This window comes from Mus pahari, chromosome 9 (assembly GCF_900095145.1).
Source record: "Mus pahari chromosome 9, PAHARI_EIJ_v1.1, whole genome shotgun sequence".
Lineage (NCBI taxonomy): Eukaryota > Metazoa > Chordata > Mammalia > Rodentia > Muridae > Mus > Mus pahari.
Genome location: NC_034598.1, coordinates 75,133,635 through 75,156,323, shown reverse-complemented (window position 1 = coordinate 75,156,323; position 22,689 = coordinate 75,133,635). Strand labels below are relative to the sequence as shown.

The window sequence follows — 22,689 nt, the reverse complement described above, 5'->3', positions numbered from 1 at the left end:
AATACAAATTTGAACCTGTGTTATATGCATCATAGTTAACCATCTAGAAGAACCAAGCATTGGAAGTTTTCCCTGAGAAAGTAGTTTTGATAAATGAGAAAGATTTGCCATTCACAGCAAGCAGAGGGGACTTGAGGAATAAGTACATTTTATATGATATATAACAAATTAAATAAATCCAGGAGGAGCATTGCTACCTGCCCCAGTGTTCTGGGTTCCCAAGTGAAAGACATATGTATATGTATTTTGATATGCTTTAATCAGCTCAATGGCTGGGCCGCTTCCTAACCTTCACATGGCTAATCCACCTCCCCCTGATAACTCCGAGTTATTATTTATTAAATCACACCCGCCTCCCAGCCCTCCCCACCCCCCATCATCCCCAGGTCCTACATGGTGGCTATTTCTGTTTCACATCTTTTCAAGTGCGGGATCGCCTCTCCTCCACCTCTCCTGGCATAGCGGATCTCTTTCTTCTTTCCTCTTGACTACAAACCCTGAAAAAATCCTAAAGTTCTGCCTCTGTCTGCCCTGCCCAGCCATTGGCTGGCAACATCTTTATTTGCTAATCAGAAACAACTGGGAAAGGTTCCTCAATGTCTAATGTACAGATCTATGGACTCCCATATAAACAGTTTTGGGGACCCAAATTAACGTAAGAATACAGTCATATATATACATGTATGTATACATACATGCATGTGTGTGTGTGTGTGTGTGTGTGTGTGTGTCCATATCATAGTTGAGAAAGCTTTGCGAGGCATAGAAATTCAATACAATGATTCAGTTGAATAAGATTTAACAATAGAAGCCTTGGTTACGAGTTCAAACTTTACTGTGAGTGTGATGGGAAGATATTGTGACATTTCAAGCAGGCAGTGACAGTTTATGTTTCCAGAGTGTATTACTGTATCAAGCATGAAAGGGAAAATGCTGTGTACAATATCCTCACCGGCATCCTTCAGTAAGGGTGATGGATCTTGGCGGGACTGAAGTGGTATAAGAGAAAGGAAAGAGCAATGTCTGTTCTGAGATTGTGTTTGTTTGTCATACTTGGAAATCTGACAGACAAAATGTAGAAATTGGGGGGTGGAAAGATTCAAGATGATACCCAGGTTTTTGGCTTGAACCACTATCCTGCAAGTTTGAAAATGATATTATTGGACATGTGTGTTTGAAATACATACATGAAACTGTAATAATAGCCAGAGAAGTTTTGAGATATTTCTCACGTCATGTATCAAGTGTCTTACACCATTCCAACAAATTCATTTAATCTTTCGCACCTCTGTTAAGCGGTTTCTTTCCTTATGTCTCTGTGGTAGACAAGGAAACTGAGACACAGAAAGATTAAACAAGTTTCTGACTGGCCACAGGATAGTTAATGGCAGAACAGAAAGAAACATTCGGGCAGTCTGCTTCTGAAATAGATGCTTCCCATCTTTCTCAACTTTACACCCCCTACTCCCATACAAGAATAAACAAACACTTGGTCTTCTCAGGCTGCCTTGGCATTATCAATGAAGCTGAAGTTGACTTTCAAAGCTGCTGTTTAGGTTAGCATTGAGCTATTGTCCAAACAAAACACTCTCCCTTTCCCAGCAGTTAGACAAGAGCCTGCCTCTATCAGGATTACTGATCCAAAGCTAAACCCAGGAGTGATCTCACAACTTCTATTTGTCACTCTTGTGTGCTGACCTTCAACCTTCAGGGAGGCAGAACACGCCCCCAAAACATGTCTTTGACTTTAGGTTGCAGCTTGTGGCTTTTCAACATTGAAGGGATTTCCTATTGCTAATAAAATAGTAACCAGCATTAACTGTCACACAATGTCCACATATCTGTCAGTCCTTTTATGGGTCCTTTACATATAACGCCATTTTCAATCTTCTCAAATATTCAAAGATGTTAGTTGAGGAAAGGCAAGTCCCAGAGAGGTCTCATAATTTGTTTATGGCCCAAATGTGACAAAACCAAAATTTTTATGATGTTCTACTTCAAACATCATTGCCTTTGTAAGCATAAACAAACGAACAAAGAACCAACCAACTAAAGAACTTGCACTTGAATGTATGAGGTGAATGTCTCCCAGGTATGTCAGTGGGATTACTGTTGAACTGCCTCATTACCACAAGGACTCCTCCCTAGCATGTGTCAGATAACATAAATATGTTGCTGTGCTTCAGGTAGCAAACACATATTAAAATTCTCTAGAAATGACTACCAAAAATTCCCTTTAAAAACATTTCAAATGGCTATCATTTTTCAGTTTTAACTGTTGACTGCCTATGGAATTTTCCCAGGAGAATTTTAGAACAAGCTTTTGGAGAATAAATGCTTAACAGCCCGGGTTGCCTTCTGTCAGATTTGTGCAGATAATGTAATATACAGTAGCTGAAACAGGGATGGGCCCACTCAAGTGCAATGGGTGATCTCTAAAATCACTGGAAGGACGGGCAGGCTTACTGGAAGGACAGTAAGCTGAGCTTCGGTAGCCTTCCAGCACTCAGAACCCAGTTAAGTCCACTGCAGGCAGGAGAATGGTTAAATCCAGTATTGAAAGGCATTGCTGCTGCTGCTGCTGCTGCTGCTGTCTGCAAAGCCTTGCTGCCCTGCTTAGGCTCAGCCAGCAGACACATCCAAGTCTCCCACGGTGGCTCTTCTTCACATTCCCCTCCCACAGTCCTGTGTGATTGACTGACAGGAGTTTTTCAGCTTCCTGTGTGTTTTGGGACAGGATATCCTAGAAAAAAGGTGCCACATGGCATTTGCAAAGCTAGTTCATGTTACAGCCCCCCCCCCCCATTCCCTGCACTTTAATCTCAAGCATATACTAGAGGGCTTTTGAACAGGATGAAAGCCTGTGTATCATCTTAGACATTTGTATGTCTTTTCCTTAGTCATTAGACTCAGTACCTGCCTAAAATGGTGTTCAAGACTTCAGAGAATGTGTAAGAATCGCATAGTTTGGGCATATGATCTATAAGCCTCTAGAAAGCTTAATACCCTGTGACAATCAGGAGTCTATATTTTAAGTCAGCATCCCAAATTATTTCTCTTTCTCTAATCATGAGAACTGGCTCCCCCTTTTCCACATTCTATGATAGGGGAGCACCTCTGTAATTCATTTAGTTCACCAGAAGGCATTTGGTGTGACAAGCATACACTGAGCAATTTGGAAAGCTACTTTCCGGATCGTTGCACATCAGGGTTGCCAATCGATGTGATGAAGAAGATGATCAAGATTGTGAATGTTTGTTGCGTTTTTGCCTTCATATCTACCAGTTTTGATGACTTTTTTTTTTTTTTTTTTTTTTTTTTTTTTTTTTTTTTTTTTTTTTTGGAAAGCACTAAGACACATTATGAACGCTTATTTTTATCTTAATAGAGTGAAAAATACAGGAAACAGAAAAGTTTGGATTTCTGAGACTGCCTGACCTACTTCCTGATGTGAAGAGGTGTGTGTGTGTGTGTGTGTGTGTGTGTTTAATGTTTTTATTAGCATCAGTGATTATATGCCCTATAACACTTGGATTATGACATATTATATTTTATACTAACTTGCCCCACCCCCTCACATCCCTTGGTTTCTCTCCCACTGGCCCCCTTCTACTCTAACATCTCCCCCCCCCCTTGGAGGGTGGTGGTAACTCACTGAGTTTCATTAACAGGGATATTTAGAAAAGTATGGGTGAGAGATTTGCTTGTGGGACCCTTTGTGTTTTATCAGTGGTTACACCTCTACTGAGAAAAAAAACCCAACTACCCCTCCCCAATTAACCATTAACTGTGTATAAATTCACAGGTTTTGCCTTGGAGTTTGTTAAAAATGGAAATGGCCCGTGAGACCCCATGCCACAGTCTTAACAGCTATTCTGACAATACTTTACATTTAATTATGTCCCCAGCAGGAAGCACAAAGGGGTCCTGGAAGTCCTGGGCACTCACTTCCAGACTTAGTGGGAGCTCACACTCATTTCCCTTCACTGAATTGTTTGTAGTTCAGAAGCCTTTTAAAAAAAAAGCAAAACAAAACAGATTTTAAAGAATTTCAAGCTCTTGCTTCTCACAAGCTCACACATTTCATTCAGGCCAGCCTCAGTTCCCCTCCCCGCCCCCCACTTGTAGGAGAACACAGACTGCATTTCACAGTTTGGTTGTTGGTTCGGGGGCAGCTACAAATATCAGAATTTTGGACATCTGGGTGGGTCAGTTTGAAGAGCAGTTCATCTGTCGGTGTGTGATTGAACAGTGTCACCTTAAAAGTACCAGTGCCCTTGGAGGTCACGGACATTTCAAAAAGGTCAGGAGGTTTTTATTTGCTGTTTTTTTTTTTTTTCTTTTGAACTGTATTTCCATACTCTGTTGGAAGCAGTTCCTCTTAGCTCTTTAAAAAGTATGTCCCAAAGTGTTGGCCACAGATATGACATCCTGTGTTCAAAGTTTTCCTTCCAATTCTGTCACATCCGGTCATCATAAAATTGATGAGAATTAGCCATTAACTCAACTTTCAAGCGGTCTGCAAGGTAGGGGGTCACCCAGCCCCCCAAGTTTGGTCTAACTAAAGAGCTGTTAATAGGAATATTTTGCGACATGTCCTCTTTCGGTTGTCTTTAGTGGAATAATATATCTACACCAGCACAAATGCCTAGCCGATCTCTTAGGCACTGAAAATGACAGCAGCAAGCCTTAACCACTCAGGCACAGCGTCTAGTTTCTCCTCGAGGTCAGAACGTCTGCTTGGTGGCTTTGCTCAGCCCTCACTGAGTCATCCCCTGCTCTTGGGCATTTGGAAAAGGTAATTGCTGTGGTTATCACTTCTGCCTCTTTCTTTCCCCCCTTTGACCAAGGCAGAGGTGAACTTTCTACCTCTCCAGATGCAGCTCTTCCGCTTGCTTCGTCCATTTGTGAGCAGCTGTTGTAGTGCGGACCCGGGGCCCCTCCCCCCTCCCGAGCCTGTGACCTCTCCCCTGTGGTCCGATTTCAGTTCCATCGGCTCCGCCATTGTGGACAAGGTCATCCACACTCCGAGCTCTCAGGGAAATGCTGTTTCCCCCCCCCACACACACTCTGTTATGACTTATTTAATTCATCATAATGCACGTGGCTCGTTGTTTTCTGTTGGCCCCGGGGCACCCAGATCGGGGCCTCTCTTCTGCTCATATATGTATATAGATGGCTCAGTGCACGCTGCCACTTTTAACCGACTCAAAGAGCGCAACCTGAAAAAAAAATCAATTGTACCTTCCCTTTGCCCCGTTCATTATCTGTTAGACAAGAAGACCTTCCACTCAGTTCCATATCCTCTGTAGCCTGGCCACATTGCTCCACCATAGCTAACACTGCCTCCCATCTTGCCCACATAGGGATCGAGCTGCTAGAGCTTTCCTGATTGGCCCCTTACCTCTGAACTTGTTCTGTTCCCCACCCCTCTACATTCCCTCAGATGCCCGATGGACCTTTCCAAAACTGAATCCGATCTTATTACTCTTCAAGTCTTTCTAGGGCCACCAATCCCTTTAGAGTAAAACCGAGACAGCTGGCAAGACTGCCTATATACTCTCTGAGATTCATGTTCCTCTCCGCGCTTCAGTCGGAGAAGTTCCCTGTTGAACTATGTGGACATTGACAGCCGGTCAAACTGAGTGAAATGAAAGACTTGGGGAGGGACTGGCCCTGAGGTTCACATCTGTATCATCCCCGGCCAAGGCTCAGATGATTTCATAAAAAGAGACTGAGAAAAGTATGTGTGTGTGTGTGTGTGTGTGTGTGTGTGTGTGTGTGCAGGAGGAATATTGTGTCTTCTGGCCATTGAATGACAGCTATGATTCCCTGCATAGGGTTAACTGATACTACTTCATCTTGTATGGGAGAAGGCTGTGGTACCAAAACTCCCTGAGGGATTATGGACAGTTTATTGGATGTGGGGGTGGGGGGGTGGGGGGTGGGGGGTAGGGGGAGTAGGGGGCTGGGGGGGGAGATCGTATCATTTTCTTCAGTGCTGTAGCAGCTAAATGGCCTACATTCCATGACAACCCCACCCCTACCCCCTCCTGCAGCTGACCACAGTGAAACTCCCGTTAAATTACCAGCCCCAAGGACATGGTCTTCTGCGAACATTCCTTGTCACCTCAGTTCTGGGGACATTCTTGTCACAGCTCCTTTTCACCTGGCCATCTCCTCTATCTCTATACCTTTGAAGAAACTCGTTCTCCCATGAGCTGTCCTGTCTGAGAGCCTGTGCCTCTAGATAAAATGCAGATACATTGAGCATCTCACTCAATTAGAAGTTGATTGTGGAGTCCTGGTAGGAGTCCTGGTAGGTGTCCTGTTCCCTGATCCCGCCCCCGCCCCCGCCCCCACCCCTGCCCCTATCCTGCCCCACCCCTCCATCCCTCCAGCTTATCCTAGGCCACTCCACATTGTTACTTGTGAGTAGCTTGATCGTTCTCTGGCTGGTCCTCAGATCTTCTCTGCCTTGATCTTACCTCCTTTTCAGGTGCCCCAAAGCTGTTTGTTGAGCAAGTGACTTTGAGAGGATTTCTAGAAGTCTGACGGCACCTATATTTGTTAGCAGCAGAAACCTTTCAGTTTAAACTTGGGGTTTCTCCCTTCTCTCTGGGCCCATAAACCGATTCTTTTTAAGCTCCCGTTTCGAGTGCCTTCGTGTACCGGTGGCGGTACCTTTTCTTTATTTCGGCCCTGTGGTTTCAGTTAGGAACTGATTAAAGGTTAGAGGTGGAGCTCCGTAGGACACTTGCTTAGGAGCTGGTTAAGTTAAAGGAACACAAATTCTTCCCACCCCACAGACCTTTACATAAAACTTAATGGTTCATGGCATGTGAATGAAAGCAGCTTTATTATCTTACTGGCCCAGGACTTTTCTTTGCGGCATAGTGTAGTCTTGCTTAAATCCTAACAGTGATTTACCAGGGGCGGGGCTGAAAGGAAGTTAATTAATTTCTCTGTATAGTGTTTTATTGGCCTCCAGAACAGGGCAGTATTTACCTAGTAAGCGAAGTGCTATATGAAATATTCTTTGCCAATTGTTCATTCTGTGTGAAGCCCTTAGCAGTCAGCCTAAGAGATTTACCCTTTAAGTCGCCATTGTATATGACAAGAACTTACTTCTCTTAGTGTTTTTTTCCTTTCCGCAGTAGATTAATGCTTTAAAGCCTTTATTATATGTATCTGCCTTTTATATTAAGCAATTCTTTTGGGGGGGGCAAATGCAGAACTGTTTGCTTGCTTGTGAGAGTATCCCTCTGTCTCTGTCTCTGTCTCTGTCTCTGTCTCTCTGACTCTCTGTCTCTAGGTTTGGACACAGCCTCCCAAGCACTGGGATTACAGATGTTCACCACTAAATTCAGTGTCAGGTTTTAGTGTTGTCCTTGATACAAGAGTTTATTCACTACAGACTTACCATTATGCATGTGTTGAAACACTTTCTTTTTAAAGAGGTTTATTTTACATTTTTCCAAGAGGATAGAAAGACAGGAGAGGCTCCCCACAAGAGAGCTATCTTGTTAGCATGCTTCACCCAGTGGTAACATTTAGAAAGGAATTCTGCTGTTTCTTTTGTTCCTTTGAAATGACTAGATAGAAATTAGAGAAAATTAGAGTCTGTGAGTTAGCTGTGTTCTTTATAGTAATTGATGGTAAATTTCCCTGAATGAGAATCCTGTTGCTGGTTTACTTGGAAAAAGGAATTTTTTTTCTTCATATGACCGCAGAAGACCTTACCTTAAGACTAATTACTATACCTGTGTCTTGATAATTTACTTTCCTGACTCTGGGTGGCTAAGCCAGTTGGCTATGTTCCAAGACACATTTGGGCTGCAAGGAAACTGCCCACTTCCATAGCAGGCTCCTGAGATTAGAGAGGGGATGAATGGTGTTTCTGGTTAGCGGTGGCTGTTTTGTTCCCGGACACTTCAAATATCTATTTTGTTAATTCTCCCACATACAGGAAAGGAACCACTCTCTCCCCGGTTTGCGACATTTCTGAGTCCATAGCATGGGGCCTAATAATGTATGCTTTAAAGACTCCTAATGCACAAACCAAAGAGGGGGTTTGGTTTGGTTAAGTTTAAAGAATTGGGGGCTTCTGGTTTCCCGGGTAGCCCTGGCCAATGTGCATGGCGATTCCTACTGCTATATAGCAAATGACTGCAGTACAGCACAGGAGACGTCATGGTCAGATCCAAATAAATGGTTTACTTTAGGGGAACAAACCCTATTGCTGGCTTGTGGCTTTTCACTGTGTGACAAGCTGTGTCCACAGGGGTCAGTGATTAGAAAGATATTCCACTGGAATACTTTAAGGTGGTTCTCCCCAGCAGTGGTTTTTGTGGGGTAGGGCTAGGCTCCAGCTGTCTTCACCCTCCTGACTCTTCCCTACCTATGCTGACTGTAAGCCTGCTCTCCGCAGAGGACCTAAGTTCTGTCCTTTTCAAAGGAGTGTGGATTATACTATTACTTCCTTCTCTCAGGACCATTTCTGTTACTCCCAGGGCACGCAGACTTTTCATTATCCTTCTTTCCACGATGCCCATAATTTGAAAACAATGTTTTGCAATAAAAGGATATAGTATAGTAAGTTTTATGGGGAGTGTGTGGGAGAAACTTTTTGATCCCTAACTCAATAGGGGGCGGGGGGAAAAAAAAAAGGCAAGAACTGAACTGCCGTCAGTAAGATTTGTTTAGTGTATCTGTGCGGTAAAGGTTATCTCAGAGGGAGAGGTTATCACTCGATGGGTGTGGCCTGCCTGGAGAGGATAGTTGTGCTACTTTAAAACAAAGTAGCCAAAGAAAATACCAGCCAGATGAAGAGAATGTTACAAGGGGGAAAAAGCAAGATGAATCTGCAAACTGAAGCGATACATTCAGAACAGAAGTCAAAAAAGAAGGGACATTGTGCTTCAGTGCAGTATCTCCCTTGGGGTATGTGCGTACGTCTGTGTGCACACCCATGCAGGGAGGTGCCGATACACAAACCCTCTTTGAAGGTTTTGGAACTTTCTGAAAGAGGAAGAGAAAGAAATGAGGGTAAAGATTCTGTCCGCATAATTGGCACGCTTCGCTGAATTTTCTTAAGTGCAACACGGGTGAAAACCAAAACATGGACAGTGCCAGCTGACCCCTAAAACAATGTCAAAATATCTGGACATAATAGTCCTGACTCGCCTTCCACAGGGCAGGTGTGGTTCTATCTGTAGTTTAAAGGCCATATCCTGTTCATTGATAGTTTGAGCTGTATAGGACTTCTTGAGACTCATTATGGAAGCTTTTCATTCTTTCTTATTTTATTTATTTTATGAGACAAGCTCCCACTTGAGAACCGGACTGCCCTGGAGATTACTGTGTAGTCAGGCTGGCCTTGAACTAACAGCAATTTTGTGCCTCCCAAGTACTAGGTGTGAGTCAGCACGTGTGCCTTAGTCAAACATTCCTAAACTCTATTCATCTAACCAATTCAAAGTTCATAAGCTGCACAATGAAAGGTTATACAGTTTCTCTAGTTGGAATGGTTTTCCATCTCATTTTTTTATCACTAGTTCATGAAATGGGCGAGGCTTTTATTTACATATTTAATTTACTTTCCCAGGGGATAGGCTGATTTTTCTCATGGTTTCTGAGATAGAAGGGGAGAAGGAGTGTGTAAGGGAGTTCCTTTACCCCTAAAAACCTTTGTTCAAACTCAATCTTATTCAGGGGCGCGAATCAATAAGACAGTACAAAAGCTAGGTTTCTTTGCTTAAAGTAGAGGTTAGGTGTTCAGAATTCTTGTAGAGGGAGCTCACCCTCCTCAGACAGAATAGCTTGATGTAGTCAGATTAGTGTCTTGATTTGATTCATTCAGAAAGTTTTTGTCGAGGTCTGTTTTGTTTTTATATTTTCACTGTGGAAATCACCACAAATTCAGAGGCTTAAAGGGCTACAAATAAATTATGACTATTTTCTTTATATCATGTCTAAAATCAAGTCTTCCTCCCCAAAGACTCGAGGGAGGAAAGCGTTTCCTTCCATCTTCCAGGTTCTACAAGTGGCCTTTGCCCTGACTCTTGGATTGTTGTCTCTGTTTTCAAAGCCAGGTTTGGTAAAGCATATCCTTCTCATGACACACTGTCTCTGATCAGAGACAGGAAGTATTCCCCATCTTTAAGGGCACAGGTGGCCCTACAACGCAAGATAGTGTTTCCTCTCAGAGTCCACTCTATCACATACAACAACACATTCACAGGTTCCAGTACTAGGGCACAGTCATCTTCAGGGCTAGTATGCTGGTTCCGATGGGTTCCCATGATGGACAAGACATGTGCTTACACACCTTCAAGAACATCTTCATCAAGAGAGTAGGAGAAATGGGTCTTCCTCAAGGAAGAGCCTACCAATTAGGTATCAATTATCCAGTACCTAATGATCAGCCATGAAAACATACATACAAGTACAGGCTGAGCGGGATGAACTTCTGTATCTAGAAATACATACATATACATATACACATACATATTCATCATATACATATGCATGTACATATCATATACACATACATATTCATCATATACATATGCATATATAGATCATATACATATGCATACACACATACATGTGCAATACACATACATATGCAAGTATGTATGTAACAACAACTAATGAAAAAAGAGGCCATGCATTGGAAAGAGAGCAAGGAGAGGTACAGGAGTGTTTGGAGGGAGGAAAGAAAAGAAAGAAGTGACATAATTATATTAACTTTAAAAAATAAGAAAAAAATGTGATACAATTTTTAGAAAGAACAAGAGTACACCAATGACAAAGAAAATTTTTAGAAAAAAAGGAAGAGAAGGCCTTTAGCAGGTAGAGAAGGGACCCAGTTCTTCAGTAAGAGTATGATGTGAATAATCACTGAGCATCTGTAGGAAAGAGGGTAAGGAACAAACTGAAGGACAAATTGAAATGCAGTCCTTCCTGCAAGTTCAGCAGCTTGGAGCTTCGTGTAATAGCAGAATGCAGTTGCTCTACCAGACTTCCCTTTGGTGCAGGCTGAATATGTCTACTGTGGTCCAAGAAACTAGGGGAGATAATTGGCTCTAAAGTTTCTTATAGAATCATTCATACTGAAAAGGTCCCACTAATTCTGCATTCTTAACTCTGCTCTTCCATCCTCCTGCCCGGGTTATACTAAAGAATTAGAACTTCACCAAATGGGAGGCTTTTTCTTAGTGATATCAAAGTACACACAAAAGCTACATTACAATGCAGATTTACTTGGAATTGCCTTGAAATGAAGTTCTTCAAAAAAAGAAAGAAAGAAAGAAAGAAAGAAAGAAAGAAAGAAAGAAAGAAAGAAAGAAAGAAAGAAAGAGAAAGAAATAGAGCCTTTTTCTGTGACATTTGATTAAGTTAGCACAGATTTGATCTTCACCTTAACCAAGCAGACTTCTCTGTAAAACCAGCAAAAGCATCTTTGCAGACATTTGTACTTGACTGACAGCTAAAATTGAGGCTACGCAGGTGAAATCATTTTGCAATTGTTGTAGCAATCTGTCTTAATTGTATTTTAAGAAACTATCAAAGGACATATATTAAAAAGTATGATCATCTGAAGGGTGTAGAATATTCAGCTGTGCATGGAATATGGAACAAATGTGTTCCCATATGTTTGGTATTTTCAAAATTATTAAAGTACTAGAGATATGCTTTAGCGTCCTTATAATTGATCTGACAGATTCCCTGTAGTATTGGGGCAGTGTGTTGTATTTAAAAGGACAGAAATTAGAATCAGACAGACCTGACTTTACATACTGGCTTCACTATTCTGAAATCATATCGATTTCTTCATCTTGAAAATGACGATACATGAAAATGACGTTTTTATTTGTTATTAGATATGCAAGCTGCTTAATACATAGTAAATGTTTGAAACAGAGAGCTTCATTCCCGGTATTGCTCTGCTCCCAGCCAAAGCCTGTATCTATCATTCCATGATTTTCTAGTTTTGGTGAGCTGTCTACACTTCTCTTGGAAGCCAGCTGCTGTGTTTTAGATGTCCTTCTCACCTTCTGTACTCAGACATGTGGCTCTACGCCAGCTGTTTTCTCTCCCTCGATAACCCCCAGTTGAGGGCTGATGCCCCTAACTTATTTCAAATGCCCTCCCCCACCACCACCACCATGGAAGCTTACACTTCCTTGTCAATTACCACTCCGTTTTGTTTTTATTTTTGTAGTTTGTTTATTAAGTTGTCCTCGCTTAAAAGGAAAGTCTTCAAAAGAGTTTCATACTTATTTATTTATTTTTAAGATTTATTTATTTTATGTGTGTGAGTACATTGTGGTTCTCCTAGGGCGTGCCAGAGGAGAGCGTCGGATCCTATTACAGGTGGTTGTGAGCCACCATGTAGTTGCTGGGAATTGAACTCAGGACCTCTAAAAGAACAGGCAGTGCGCTTAACCATTGAGCCATCTCTCCAGCCCAAGTTTCATATTCTTTTTGGTTACTTTTTTCCCTTGCGTTCTTGAGCCCACTTCAGACAAGTCTTTTTAGGCTTCCTCAGTAAAAAAAAAAATCTTGGTTAGTGATAGTCAGTGGCTTCCATGTTGCTTAACCCAGTGGTTGATGCTCAGGTCCTGACATCATCTGGCCAACCCCTCTCTTCTTTTGTTTCACAGGATTTTGTTTCTTATTGAGACACGGTGTCACTGCGTAAATCTATGACAACTTTGTGGTCCTCCTGCCTCAGACTCTAAGTGCTGGGATTCGTAGTCATGTGATACCACACTCTGTCCTTAATTGTTGGTTTTGTGTGTGTGTGTGTGTGTGTGTGTGTGTGTGTGTGTGTGTGTTTTCCCACTCCTTTGGTGTCTACCTGTCTAGCCCCTGCATGAGTTCTTACCTTCCATGGGACCTGAACTTTGACACTGTAGGATGTTCAGTCTTTGTCTTTGTTTTTGTTTTTGTTTTTTCTATTTAGAATCCCTGGGTGACTTATTTCATGCTTTTTGTGTAGAATCCCACTTCTTTATCAAAGGCGGTCATATTTATATTTCCAGTCCCAATCCATCTCCTACTTCAAATCCAGATTCAAATGCCCTAACCTGGTATCATCACTGGAAGATGGTACAAGTTACCCTACATAGAGTGTAACTTCTCACCTTGGCCACACATGGCTAAATCTTTGGAGTTGCCTTGACTCTCAAATCACACTGCAGTTGTAGAGCTTCTGACTCAGGGTCCAGCCTTTAGAGCTCCAGAGTCATCTTCTTATCAATGTATTTTTGTTATCGTCTTTTGGTGACAGAGTAGCTTACATCCCAGGCTGGCCTCAAACTTGCTCTCTAGCTGAGCATAACCTTGAACTTTGATCTTTGAACTTGCCTCCAGCTTTTGAGCACCAGGATTACAGGTAGTTTTGCACCACCATGCCCTGTTTTGTGGCCCTAGGGATCCAACTGAAGAATTTTTACATGTTGGCATGTGCTCCATCCCCAGCCCCTTATTAAACTGCTTCTGTTTTATTTAAATTCAAAGTCCCCTCATGTTCCTCCTATGCTAAAAATTCTACAATGAATTTTGTTTCATTCACAGGAGTCCTGGACTGTGGGCTGCAGTACCCTTAATTTTGCCTCAGTCTGATGCCATCTGCTGCTCCGGGTTTACTCCTGCTCTTTAAATCAAGGTGTCCCCTTCAGTATACCTTAGGGACTTGGCATCTGCTTTCTCAGTAGCATCATTTTCCAGCAGATGTCTAAGTGGAATACTTTAGTTCCATCCAGTCCTTGGGGGGAAATATCCCTTTGATCACTGTGTTTAAAATGCCAGTCTGTTTTCACCCATACTACAATCCTGGAAGGACAAAGGTAAAGGCTAGCTCTGTTTTTTTTTTTTTTTTTTTTTTTTTTTTTTCTTTAGATGGGAGAATGGCAGGGATTTGATCCTCTGGAGAATTCTTTCTAAAACTTGAACTCAAGATGTTCTGTAGCACATCCATGTTTCCTCCAAGAGCACACAACTGAAGCTATTAGGTAGCAATCCCAAGATCCCAAGTGCTTAACTGCTGTGATTGGTCTTGGTGAGTGACAGCCACTCTGGTTTAAAGATGAAAGCTTCTCATTCAATGGCTTTGAAGGGCCGCTGAACTGGGCAGATACAGCAAGAGCCGAGGTCCTGCAGGTCTGTCTTCTGTCATTGCCACACACATACCATGTGTTCGGCGACTTGCAGTGGACATTAGAAACGGGAGAACTGTGGAGCACCAGCTCAACGGTATCTGCTCTTTGCTGCCTGTCTTGAGTTTTTCTCTGAAGCTGGAACTAGTGTGGTTCCATCCCAAACACTGTAACAAATAGCCATCACAGTAAAGAGAGTCGCTAAGTCTTTGGCTTTCCCATATGTTTGTACCTATACTATACTGTTTAGCAGTAACTATGTAACAGCTTTATGTCTAAATAAACAATATGCACACCTGAATTAAAATACTTTAATGGTGTTGGAATTGGCCCCAAGAAACTTGATCAATATGTGCTTGCCACAAACCTCCAGTTTGTCAAAAACCACAGTAGCTGTTCATGTGCAACGTAGTACAGCCCAATGAAACTGGGTGTGCCTGTCCCATACCTGGGTCTTTTGTGACTCTCAGTTTGAACCTAAAATCATGCCTGTTTGTGATTTTAGGTTCAAATCATCTCACTGGGTCTTAATATCAATCCCTTTCCCTGGCCCTGATGATTCTTTTTCTTAAGACTTTATATCAGATTATATAGTTCCGTTCCTCTTTGTGTTCATCTCCCTAAGCTAAAGGTGAAATTTACAGAAGTAGAGGTATTCTGCGTTTTTGTTCAGTGTCTAGTGTAGCATCCAGAGAGACGTGTGGCACATGATATATACTCAATAAAGTACCTAATAACTATTTCTTGAATGAATGAGAAAGTTCTCTGTCTGTCTGTCTCTCCCTGTTTCTGTCTTTTTCTGTTTCTCTGTCTCTGTTCGACTCTCTCTGTCTCTCTTCTCTGTCTGTCTCTCTCTGTCTGTCTTTGTCTGTCTGTCTGTCTGTCTGTCTGTCTGTTTGTCTCTCCCTCTCTCTCTGTCTCCCTCTCTCTCTCCCTCCCTCTCTTCTACCCACTTTCTTTCCCCCAATTTTCCTAGGATCTACAATATGAACATTATTCTCAGTTGGCCAGTTACCAAGGTCCTTGGGGAGGCTTCCCAAATCTTATCAGGATAAAGGGCCTTGGAGACATCATTTTCAGGAGGAGTCACATCTCAGCATCAGCAATGTAAAAGAAAGGCACAATATAATAAATACCCATGAAGGAAGACTGTGATATTAATGGGAAGCCTATGTGCCAAGTTTTCCCCCAAATAGGGATTCCCCGACAGATCTTTGTACCATTTGGTCTTCACTGTGATTTAAGGGAGATCGTGTAATGTAACGTTATGTCCCCATAGTGCTCAAGCTCAAAGTAATCCTAAATAAACTTAGGTACTATTGCTGCTGAAGGGGATCCTGAGCAGTGAAAGAATAAGAGGTTTTAATTCCATTCGTAAGCCACTGTATCTACAGATGCAGTATCATAGTGAAAAACGTTAGCAAATAAAAAAAAATTGTTGTGTGGTCCAGTGTGTCAGTACGCAGACATTTATTGAAAACAATTTAGTTCCTTTTAGCGAACATGTAGCTAGCCACATAAGTAGAAAAAATTCTAGCCATGTGCACGTGTGCCTCTGTGCAATTTTTAGATGCCATAGATGAATGTCAGTTCCTAAAAGATCTAACGTGTTTTTAAATATTTTCACATGCCTTTGTTTATGTTATTTATTTTTTCCAGCGGGGGGTCATTCTTTACTAGTGTTTACAAAGTCCTCATGTCACATTTTCACTCTGGGTTTCCCTGGAGCTGCTTTCTTACCCTTTGTCTCCTCTTGCGATTAATTGATTAATTGCTTTTTTCTCTGTGTTCCCAAAAACATTTATCATGGGTTCAGGTATTATTGATTTACCTGCCTCTGAGTTTCGAGGACATCTTCATCATCTTCCTTTCCCTGGTGACGGCTGCGGTCTCTGCCTCCCGAGTTTTGTTCTGCAAGTGGTTACTGAATTAGGGAATGGCAATAGATTTCTTTCTTGGCTGTGGATTCATCTGGCAAACACATATTGAGGGATTTTTGTATGCACGACACTATTGTATGTGTTTTGTAGATCCTTGAAAAAAAAAGGGTGGGAAATCAGATGCTCAAGTTTGGAAAAGTCTATAATATACTGTGAGAAAGAAAAACAAATCATGCATAAAAGAACTAATCCATGGTGTAAGGTATAATTTTTCTTTGGGGGAGATGTGTCTGTGAAAGTAAGAGAGGTAGGTGAGGGAGAGAGTTAGAGAGAGGGGGAAAAAGAGAGAAAGAGAGACAGGGAGAGAGGGAGAGGGAGGGGGGGGAGAGAGAGAGAGAGAGAGAGAGAGAGAGAGAGAGAGGAAAGAGAGAAAGTATTTCTTGCCACTGTTCAAAAATATCTTTCTATTGGCTAAGGATATGTTTTCCCTATAAGTGGTAAACAAACTGAGTGGACATAATCATAATAATTCTCTCACTGTCATAAAAATTAGGTTAAATTCTGCCTTCAGTCTAAAGACACACCCTTCTGCTAGCCCGTGGAGCAGTATGCCAGTGCCAGTATAGAGGTCTAAATGAAAGTTCCTTTCAAGGTTCTGTTTCTGCCCGCCAAATTGTCTACATTTAGAAGGAGAGTTGGTTCCCTTCAGCCTTAGGCTATGAATTTCATGCATTCCTACTTTTTCCGAGGTTCCCCCTAAGTGATAATTCTGTTACGTGTTGCTACAAGTTCATCCCTAATTGCCATCAGGAAACTGGCTGGAGAACGCTTACAGCAGAAGTTAACAGTAAAGCCATTGAAAGAGTAATTCAAACAGGACTGAAGCCAGGAGTATTTTGTTGTTGCTGCTCTTTCTCATTTCAGTTTGGCGAGAGCAGCTTGAATGCTTAACATTTTAAACCATCAGCTTAAAACAGAACCCCCCCCCCCCCCCCCCCGCCAGCTCTGGTATATGTGCATTTACCACATATGGTATAAGGTGTTACTGGTTTGCATAATTCTGGATTTTTTTTAACTGATGGACACCAAGAAATGTTTCTGTTTTTTGTTTGTTTGTTTGTTTGTTTAGACTTGGATTATCACTTGCATTTATCTTCAACTGCTCCTATTTAATCCTCTCGTCAAAACTAAGGAGATCTGCGGGAGTCCTGTGACTGATAATGTAAAAGACATTACAAAACTGGTAAGTAAGGAATGATTTTTGGCCTCTTCCCTGTGCTTGCTGACCACATAGGTTTGGGGCACTCCCAACACAAGTCCCTAGCTTTCTAAGACAAGGAATCACTGAAGTGCTTCTCTGGCAGATGGGAGATGCGGAGATCTTGGAGGATTTGTCTGTATAACTGGCCCTTTGAACACCAACAGAGTGACTTTGGTTCTTAGCTGGTCTTGTCTTCTCAGTCAAAGACAGAGACTGGCTTTTCCCTATTATCTACTGAGTTGGTTTCTCTGTGGGACTGTGTCTGCTATGAGGCTTCCTGCTTCTGTAAGAAACATAGGCACAGGACACCTATGACACCCATGTTCCCCATCAGCCCAAAGACTGAGATGTCCTCCCTAACCAAAAGCCATTCTGCACACATGCATCTTCATCTATACCAGCCTCTTGCTTCATTTCTTTTGATACTTCTGTTAAGACTCAAGTCAGAGAGCAAAGCACAATGTAGATGCAGTATTTCCTACTCTCCTGACTTAGGAGAGAGATTTTGTATTTACTTGGACTACTGAAAATGATTTCAGTATTCTCAGAATTTGAGCCAGGCATGATGACATAGACATACAGTGACTCAAGGAGCTGAGATGGGAGAATCGTGATCTGGAGGACAGCCTAGTCCTATGGGATGACCCAAGATAAAGGAAAAATCATCGAGTGAACATTTCTCAACTCTGTAGCTCTAGGTTGTTTTAAAATTGAGTAGGGAACACAGCTGGTATAAGAATGGGGAAGAAGTAAGAGTTGTTAGATGGAGAAAAGAAATAAAATAAACTTAATGATGTTAGTATATGAAACAGTGAGCTCTGTCTTTAGGTATGTATTACTGTGTGTGTGAGGAGGGGTGTTCATAACAGAACTTGAAAATCAAAGCAGAGCTCTGTAGTTAGGGCTTGACTAATTTACCCTCAGTGAAGAATAAGAAACACACACACACACACACACACACACACACACACACACAGAGGATTTATGCTGATTCCTTAACATGCCAAGACATTCCAGATTTAAAAGCATTCTTGCCTAGTGTGCACAAGGCTCTGAGTCTGTTCCCTAGCACTGAAAGTCATAAAATAGCTGACAGTGTATGAACACTTGAAGTCTGGTGAGCAAAACAGTACAGTTTTTGCCTATTGGCTCTTCAGCTCACTGTTGAATATCTGATATATGGGAAAGCAGGGGGCGGCGGGGAGGGGTGGTGATAAGGAGAAAGTAGTTTTGGAAGCATAGATCATGGGCCTTTTCTTCAAGTTTCTTGTTAATTTGTGACCCGAGAAATGGTGTTTAAAAAAAGGGTATGTGTTTTATTCTAAGTTCTGTGTATATCAGTAGAAGCTGTTCATTTGTTTACCCACCCTTGTGTGTATGTGGGGGTGGGGATGGGGTCCTAAGGAACTGTGTTTGTTAAGTAAGTGCTTTATGTTTGAGTTAGATGTATCACCAGCAGAAAATTCAAGTATTTGAGAGATTTGTTGTTTTCTTGTGTGTGTGTGTGTGTGTGTATGATTTGTTTTGTTTTGTTGCTTGAAATAGGACTTTCATTTGTAGTCCAGCGTGACCTCATCAAATTTGTGATCTTTTTAACCCATGCAGGGATTACAGGTATATACCCACTATACCCGGCTCATTGTCCAAATTTTCTTTCCCATTATGAATAACAAAAACAACTTAAGAGAGAAGGGTCTATTTGGCTCACAATTCCAAGTTCTTTCATCAAGGAGAAGTCAAAGGGGCAGAAATTTGAAACACCTGGTGACATCATACCCATGGTCAGCAGAGAGCAATAAATTAATACATGAATGCTGGCGTTCAGCTCACTTTCTCCATTCTAATATAATCTTCATGTCATGCACAGGGAATGGTACTGCCCACAGTGGTTAGGTGTTTTCATACCAATTAGAGCAATCAATATAATCCCCCACAGATATGCTTACAAGCCAACTGTCTTAGTCAGGGTTTCTATTCCTGCACAACATCATGACCAAGAAGCAAGTTGGGAGGAAAGGGTTTATTCAGCTTACATTTCCATACTGCTGTTGATCACCAAAGGATGCAGGACTAGAACTGAAGCAGGTCAGGGAGCAGGAGCTGATGCAGAAGCCATGGAGGGATGTTACTTACTGGCTTGCTTCCCCTGGCTTACTCAGCCTACTCTTATAGAACCAAGACTACCAACCCAGAGATGGTCCCACCCACAAGGGGCCTCTCCCTCTTGATCACTAATTGAGAAAATGCCCCACAGCTGGACCCCATGGGGGCATTTCCCCAACTGAAGCCCCTTTCTCTGTGATAACTTCAGCTGTGTCAAGTTGACACAAAGCTAGCCAATACACCAACCTAACCTAACGTAGTAGTCAATCCCTCAAGTAGACTCCCTTGTTAGGTAATTCTAGATTGTCTCAAATTGACAATTAAAGCTAACCATCACACCCATCGTCCAGTGTTGCTGGGTGAATGGAGAAAGGACAGACTGCACTTGGATGCACATCACCATTGCTTGTGGTGCTTATGAAACACTGGGCCCTGATCCAAGGAACTGATTCAGTAAGCCTGGGAAAGTGTCCAGGCACCTACATTTTTCATGAAGTTCTGTAAAGAGGTTTCAGAACAGTTTGCTTTTGATGGTCTATTCTGTCAAAAGTTTAGAGACAAAGTGTTCAAGATATAGCTCCGTGCAGAAGCACTTGCATGTGTGAAGCTCCAGGTTCAATAGCTAGTACTGGGGGATGGAGGGGGGGAGGTCAGAGGTCATTATCTTCCCTGTAATTTGGTCCCATTGCTACCTCCAAGTGATTCTACATTACACAGATTTTAAGCATGTCTATTAATACAAAGCTCTGAAGTATGCTTAAAGTAGGTCACTGGAAAATAGTCCTCTGGAGCTGCCACTATACCGGCGGATGCTGAGAGCAGACCAGGGGAGCTGCAAATTTCAAATAGGTGGTCATGCCCTGGAGAGATGCTCAGAAGCTCAGGAGTTCTGGCTGATTTTTCCAGAGGACCCGAGTTCTGTAACTCCAGTTCTAAGGGGTCTGATACCCAATTTCTGACCCCCTTGGCACTAAGCACACACATAGTGAACAGGATATGCGTGCAGACAAAAGACTCCTACACATAAAATAAAATACATTGTAAACATAGGTGGTCCGTTTGTTTGGAAGATGAGGGTGTATCTGACACCAGGCTGAACATTTGAAGGTGAATGCAATGCTGAAGAGACGCTTCTGGTAGGTGTTATTGCAAAGTGGCGGAAGGGACATGACTTACGAAGTACCACTTCCTGTAGACGTGAAAGTGATATTTTCAAGCAGCACAGGTGGGTATTACAAGCAGCTCCTAAGATTCTCTATGCTTGCCTTTTTCTGATGATTATTACCTTTTAATAATCACTTGTAACTTAATAAAGACCTATACAAATATACATTAAAAAAAAAACCCTCCAAAATCATTAAGAAGATAAGAAAGAAGAAACACTTGGAAAGGGAGAGTTTTGTGATGTTGACAGTAAAATATAATTTCTTACTTTGGGTGCAAATGTTATCACTGTGCAATAAAAGAAAAAAAAAAAATCTGCCTTCCAGCACTTGACTCAGGGGGAAATCATCCAGGAGTTCTTCTAGCGAACTCAGTATGTTTTCTTGAGTATTTTATATTAAGACATTTGAAAGTAAGTCAAGTTAGGGAGAACAGGCTCTGAAGATCCCTTGTTCCTGAATAAAGACCTATGCAATTCACAGCCTGTATTGTATAGAGGAGGAAATAAAAACATAAGAGAACAGAAAATTATTAATGGAATTTGATGAGTCAGTCCTCTGACTTACAGTGTGGGTCACAGTATAATAAGCAGTGGGGCCAGCAAGAGGGCTCTGCGGCTGGAGGATCTCGCTGGCAAACCAACCAACTCAGGTTCTACCCCTGGGCTTTCCAATAAGGGGAGAGAAAATGACCTTTATAAGTCGTCCTCAGACCTCCACATACACACTATGGCATATGGCTGTGTGCACATGTGTGTGCATGCAGACAAACACACACACACACACACACACACACACACACACACGACAAATAAATAAATAAATAAATGCACTTACTTTTTAAAATTTTTCACAGCATAGCGCAGTATCCAATTTGCGCTCATGTATACACTGGTTATCATCATGAATTTGGGTAGGTCTGTGTTTATATCCTAACTATTTTAAATTAGATTAGTAGTTACCTTTCTAAATCTCAGTATCCACTTTGTGATATATAGTAAACAAGTTTTTTTTTAAGCCAGTTATTATCACATAAATTCTCTCTGTCCCAGTTTTCTTCCCATTTACAATAAATTTATTGTGATTAATCTTATCAAATGATTGTGAGAGTTGAAATAGAGGTGTCTCTGGACAAGTGCCATTTGCCATTTAAAGTGGTGGTAGTGTACTGGGCACAGAAGGAATGTGGAGATGATCTACCTGTAAACATAAAAGGAAACTAAAGTGTAAGAGAACTGAAGTGCACTCCCAGAGCCCTTTGCCTTCTTCGTGCCTCCAGGGACAGTAGCTGTCAGTGGTCCCTAGAGCCACCAAGCCTTTTTGACTTTTGTTTATAGATCCATGCTTCCAGATTGAACTTGGCTTGACATAGATTTGAGCTTCTGAAAGAATGCTCAAAAGCCACTGCTTTAACCAAAATTGGTAGGCTAGAAGGAGCCCAACCCCAGCAGTCTCTCGGGGAGCTGTGTGGTCCACAGTGCAGAAGTGCTGAGGTGCAGCTTGTGGATGTGGGTTCAGGAAGCTTCGTGTTTCCCTGGACGGTGCAAGTCGATGGTGGATGGCCCAGAAACTGCAGGGCTGGCCTCTGTTTCTCCTGGTTATAAAGACGTTAAGTATTTCCTATGCTAATCTGTCAGCTTCATTCCTGAGGTGATAGAGGCAGATCATTGCAGAGTTTCTTGATGGAAACTGGGGCCATGGGGTGGTTTGAATACCATCGAATACCTACCTACCTGTTCATCTGCCCATAGGCAAACTACTGGATCCTTTTAGGATCCACTTTTCTGAATGTAGAAATGAGAAACATGGATGTGATTGATTGGTGGTCCTTAACACTTCAGACTCTAAATTGTACTCTCCCATGCTTTTTGTCCATTTCTGAAGGAGCCACTTATAGCTTTTCCCACTTCTCAGAGAAGTCAGGCCCCAGGAAAATCTATATGACTAGAGAATTTTACAGCCCTTCTTAGCTTTACATTATTTTATTCCACAATGATGTCTCATTAGGTTGGACTTCCTAGAATAAATCAATCTTGTCGGACTAAAGGGAATAGGCATTTGCATGGAAGAAGGGGACTTGGTTTTACCTCCTCCTCCTCCTCCTCCTCCTCCTC

The 22,689-nt window shown here is 42.0% G+C and overlaps 1 protein-coding gene across 2 annotated transcripts in view; it reads left to right on the top strand.

Moving 5' to 3' along the window:
* Kitlg (KIT ligand) overlaps window positions 1-22,689 on the top strand; it is an 84,925-nt gene that overhangs the window by 18,724 nt on the left and 43,512 nt on the right. For both annotated transcript variants that reach the window (XM_021204451.1, XM_021204450.1), the window contains exon 2: window positions 17,178-17,291. In XM_021204451.1, coding sequence (XP_021060110.1) covers window positions 17,178-17,291 — 114 coding nt within the window. The remainder of the gene's footprint in view (window positions 1-17,177; window positions 17,292-22,689) is intronic.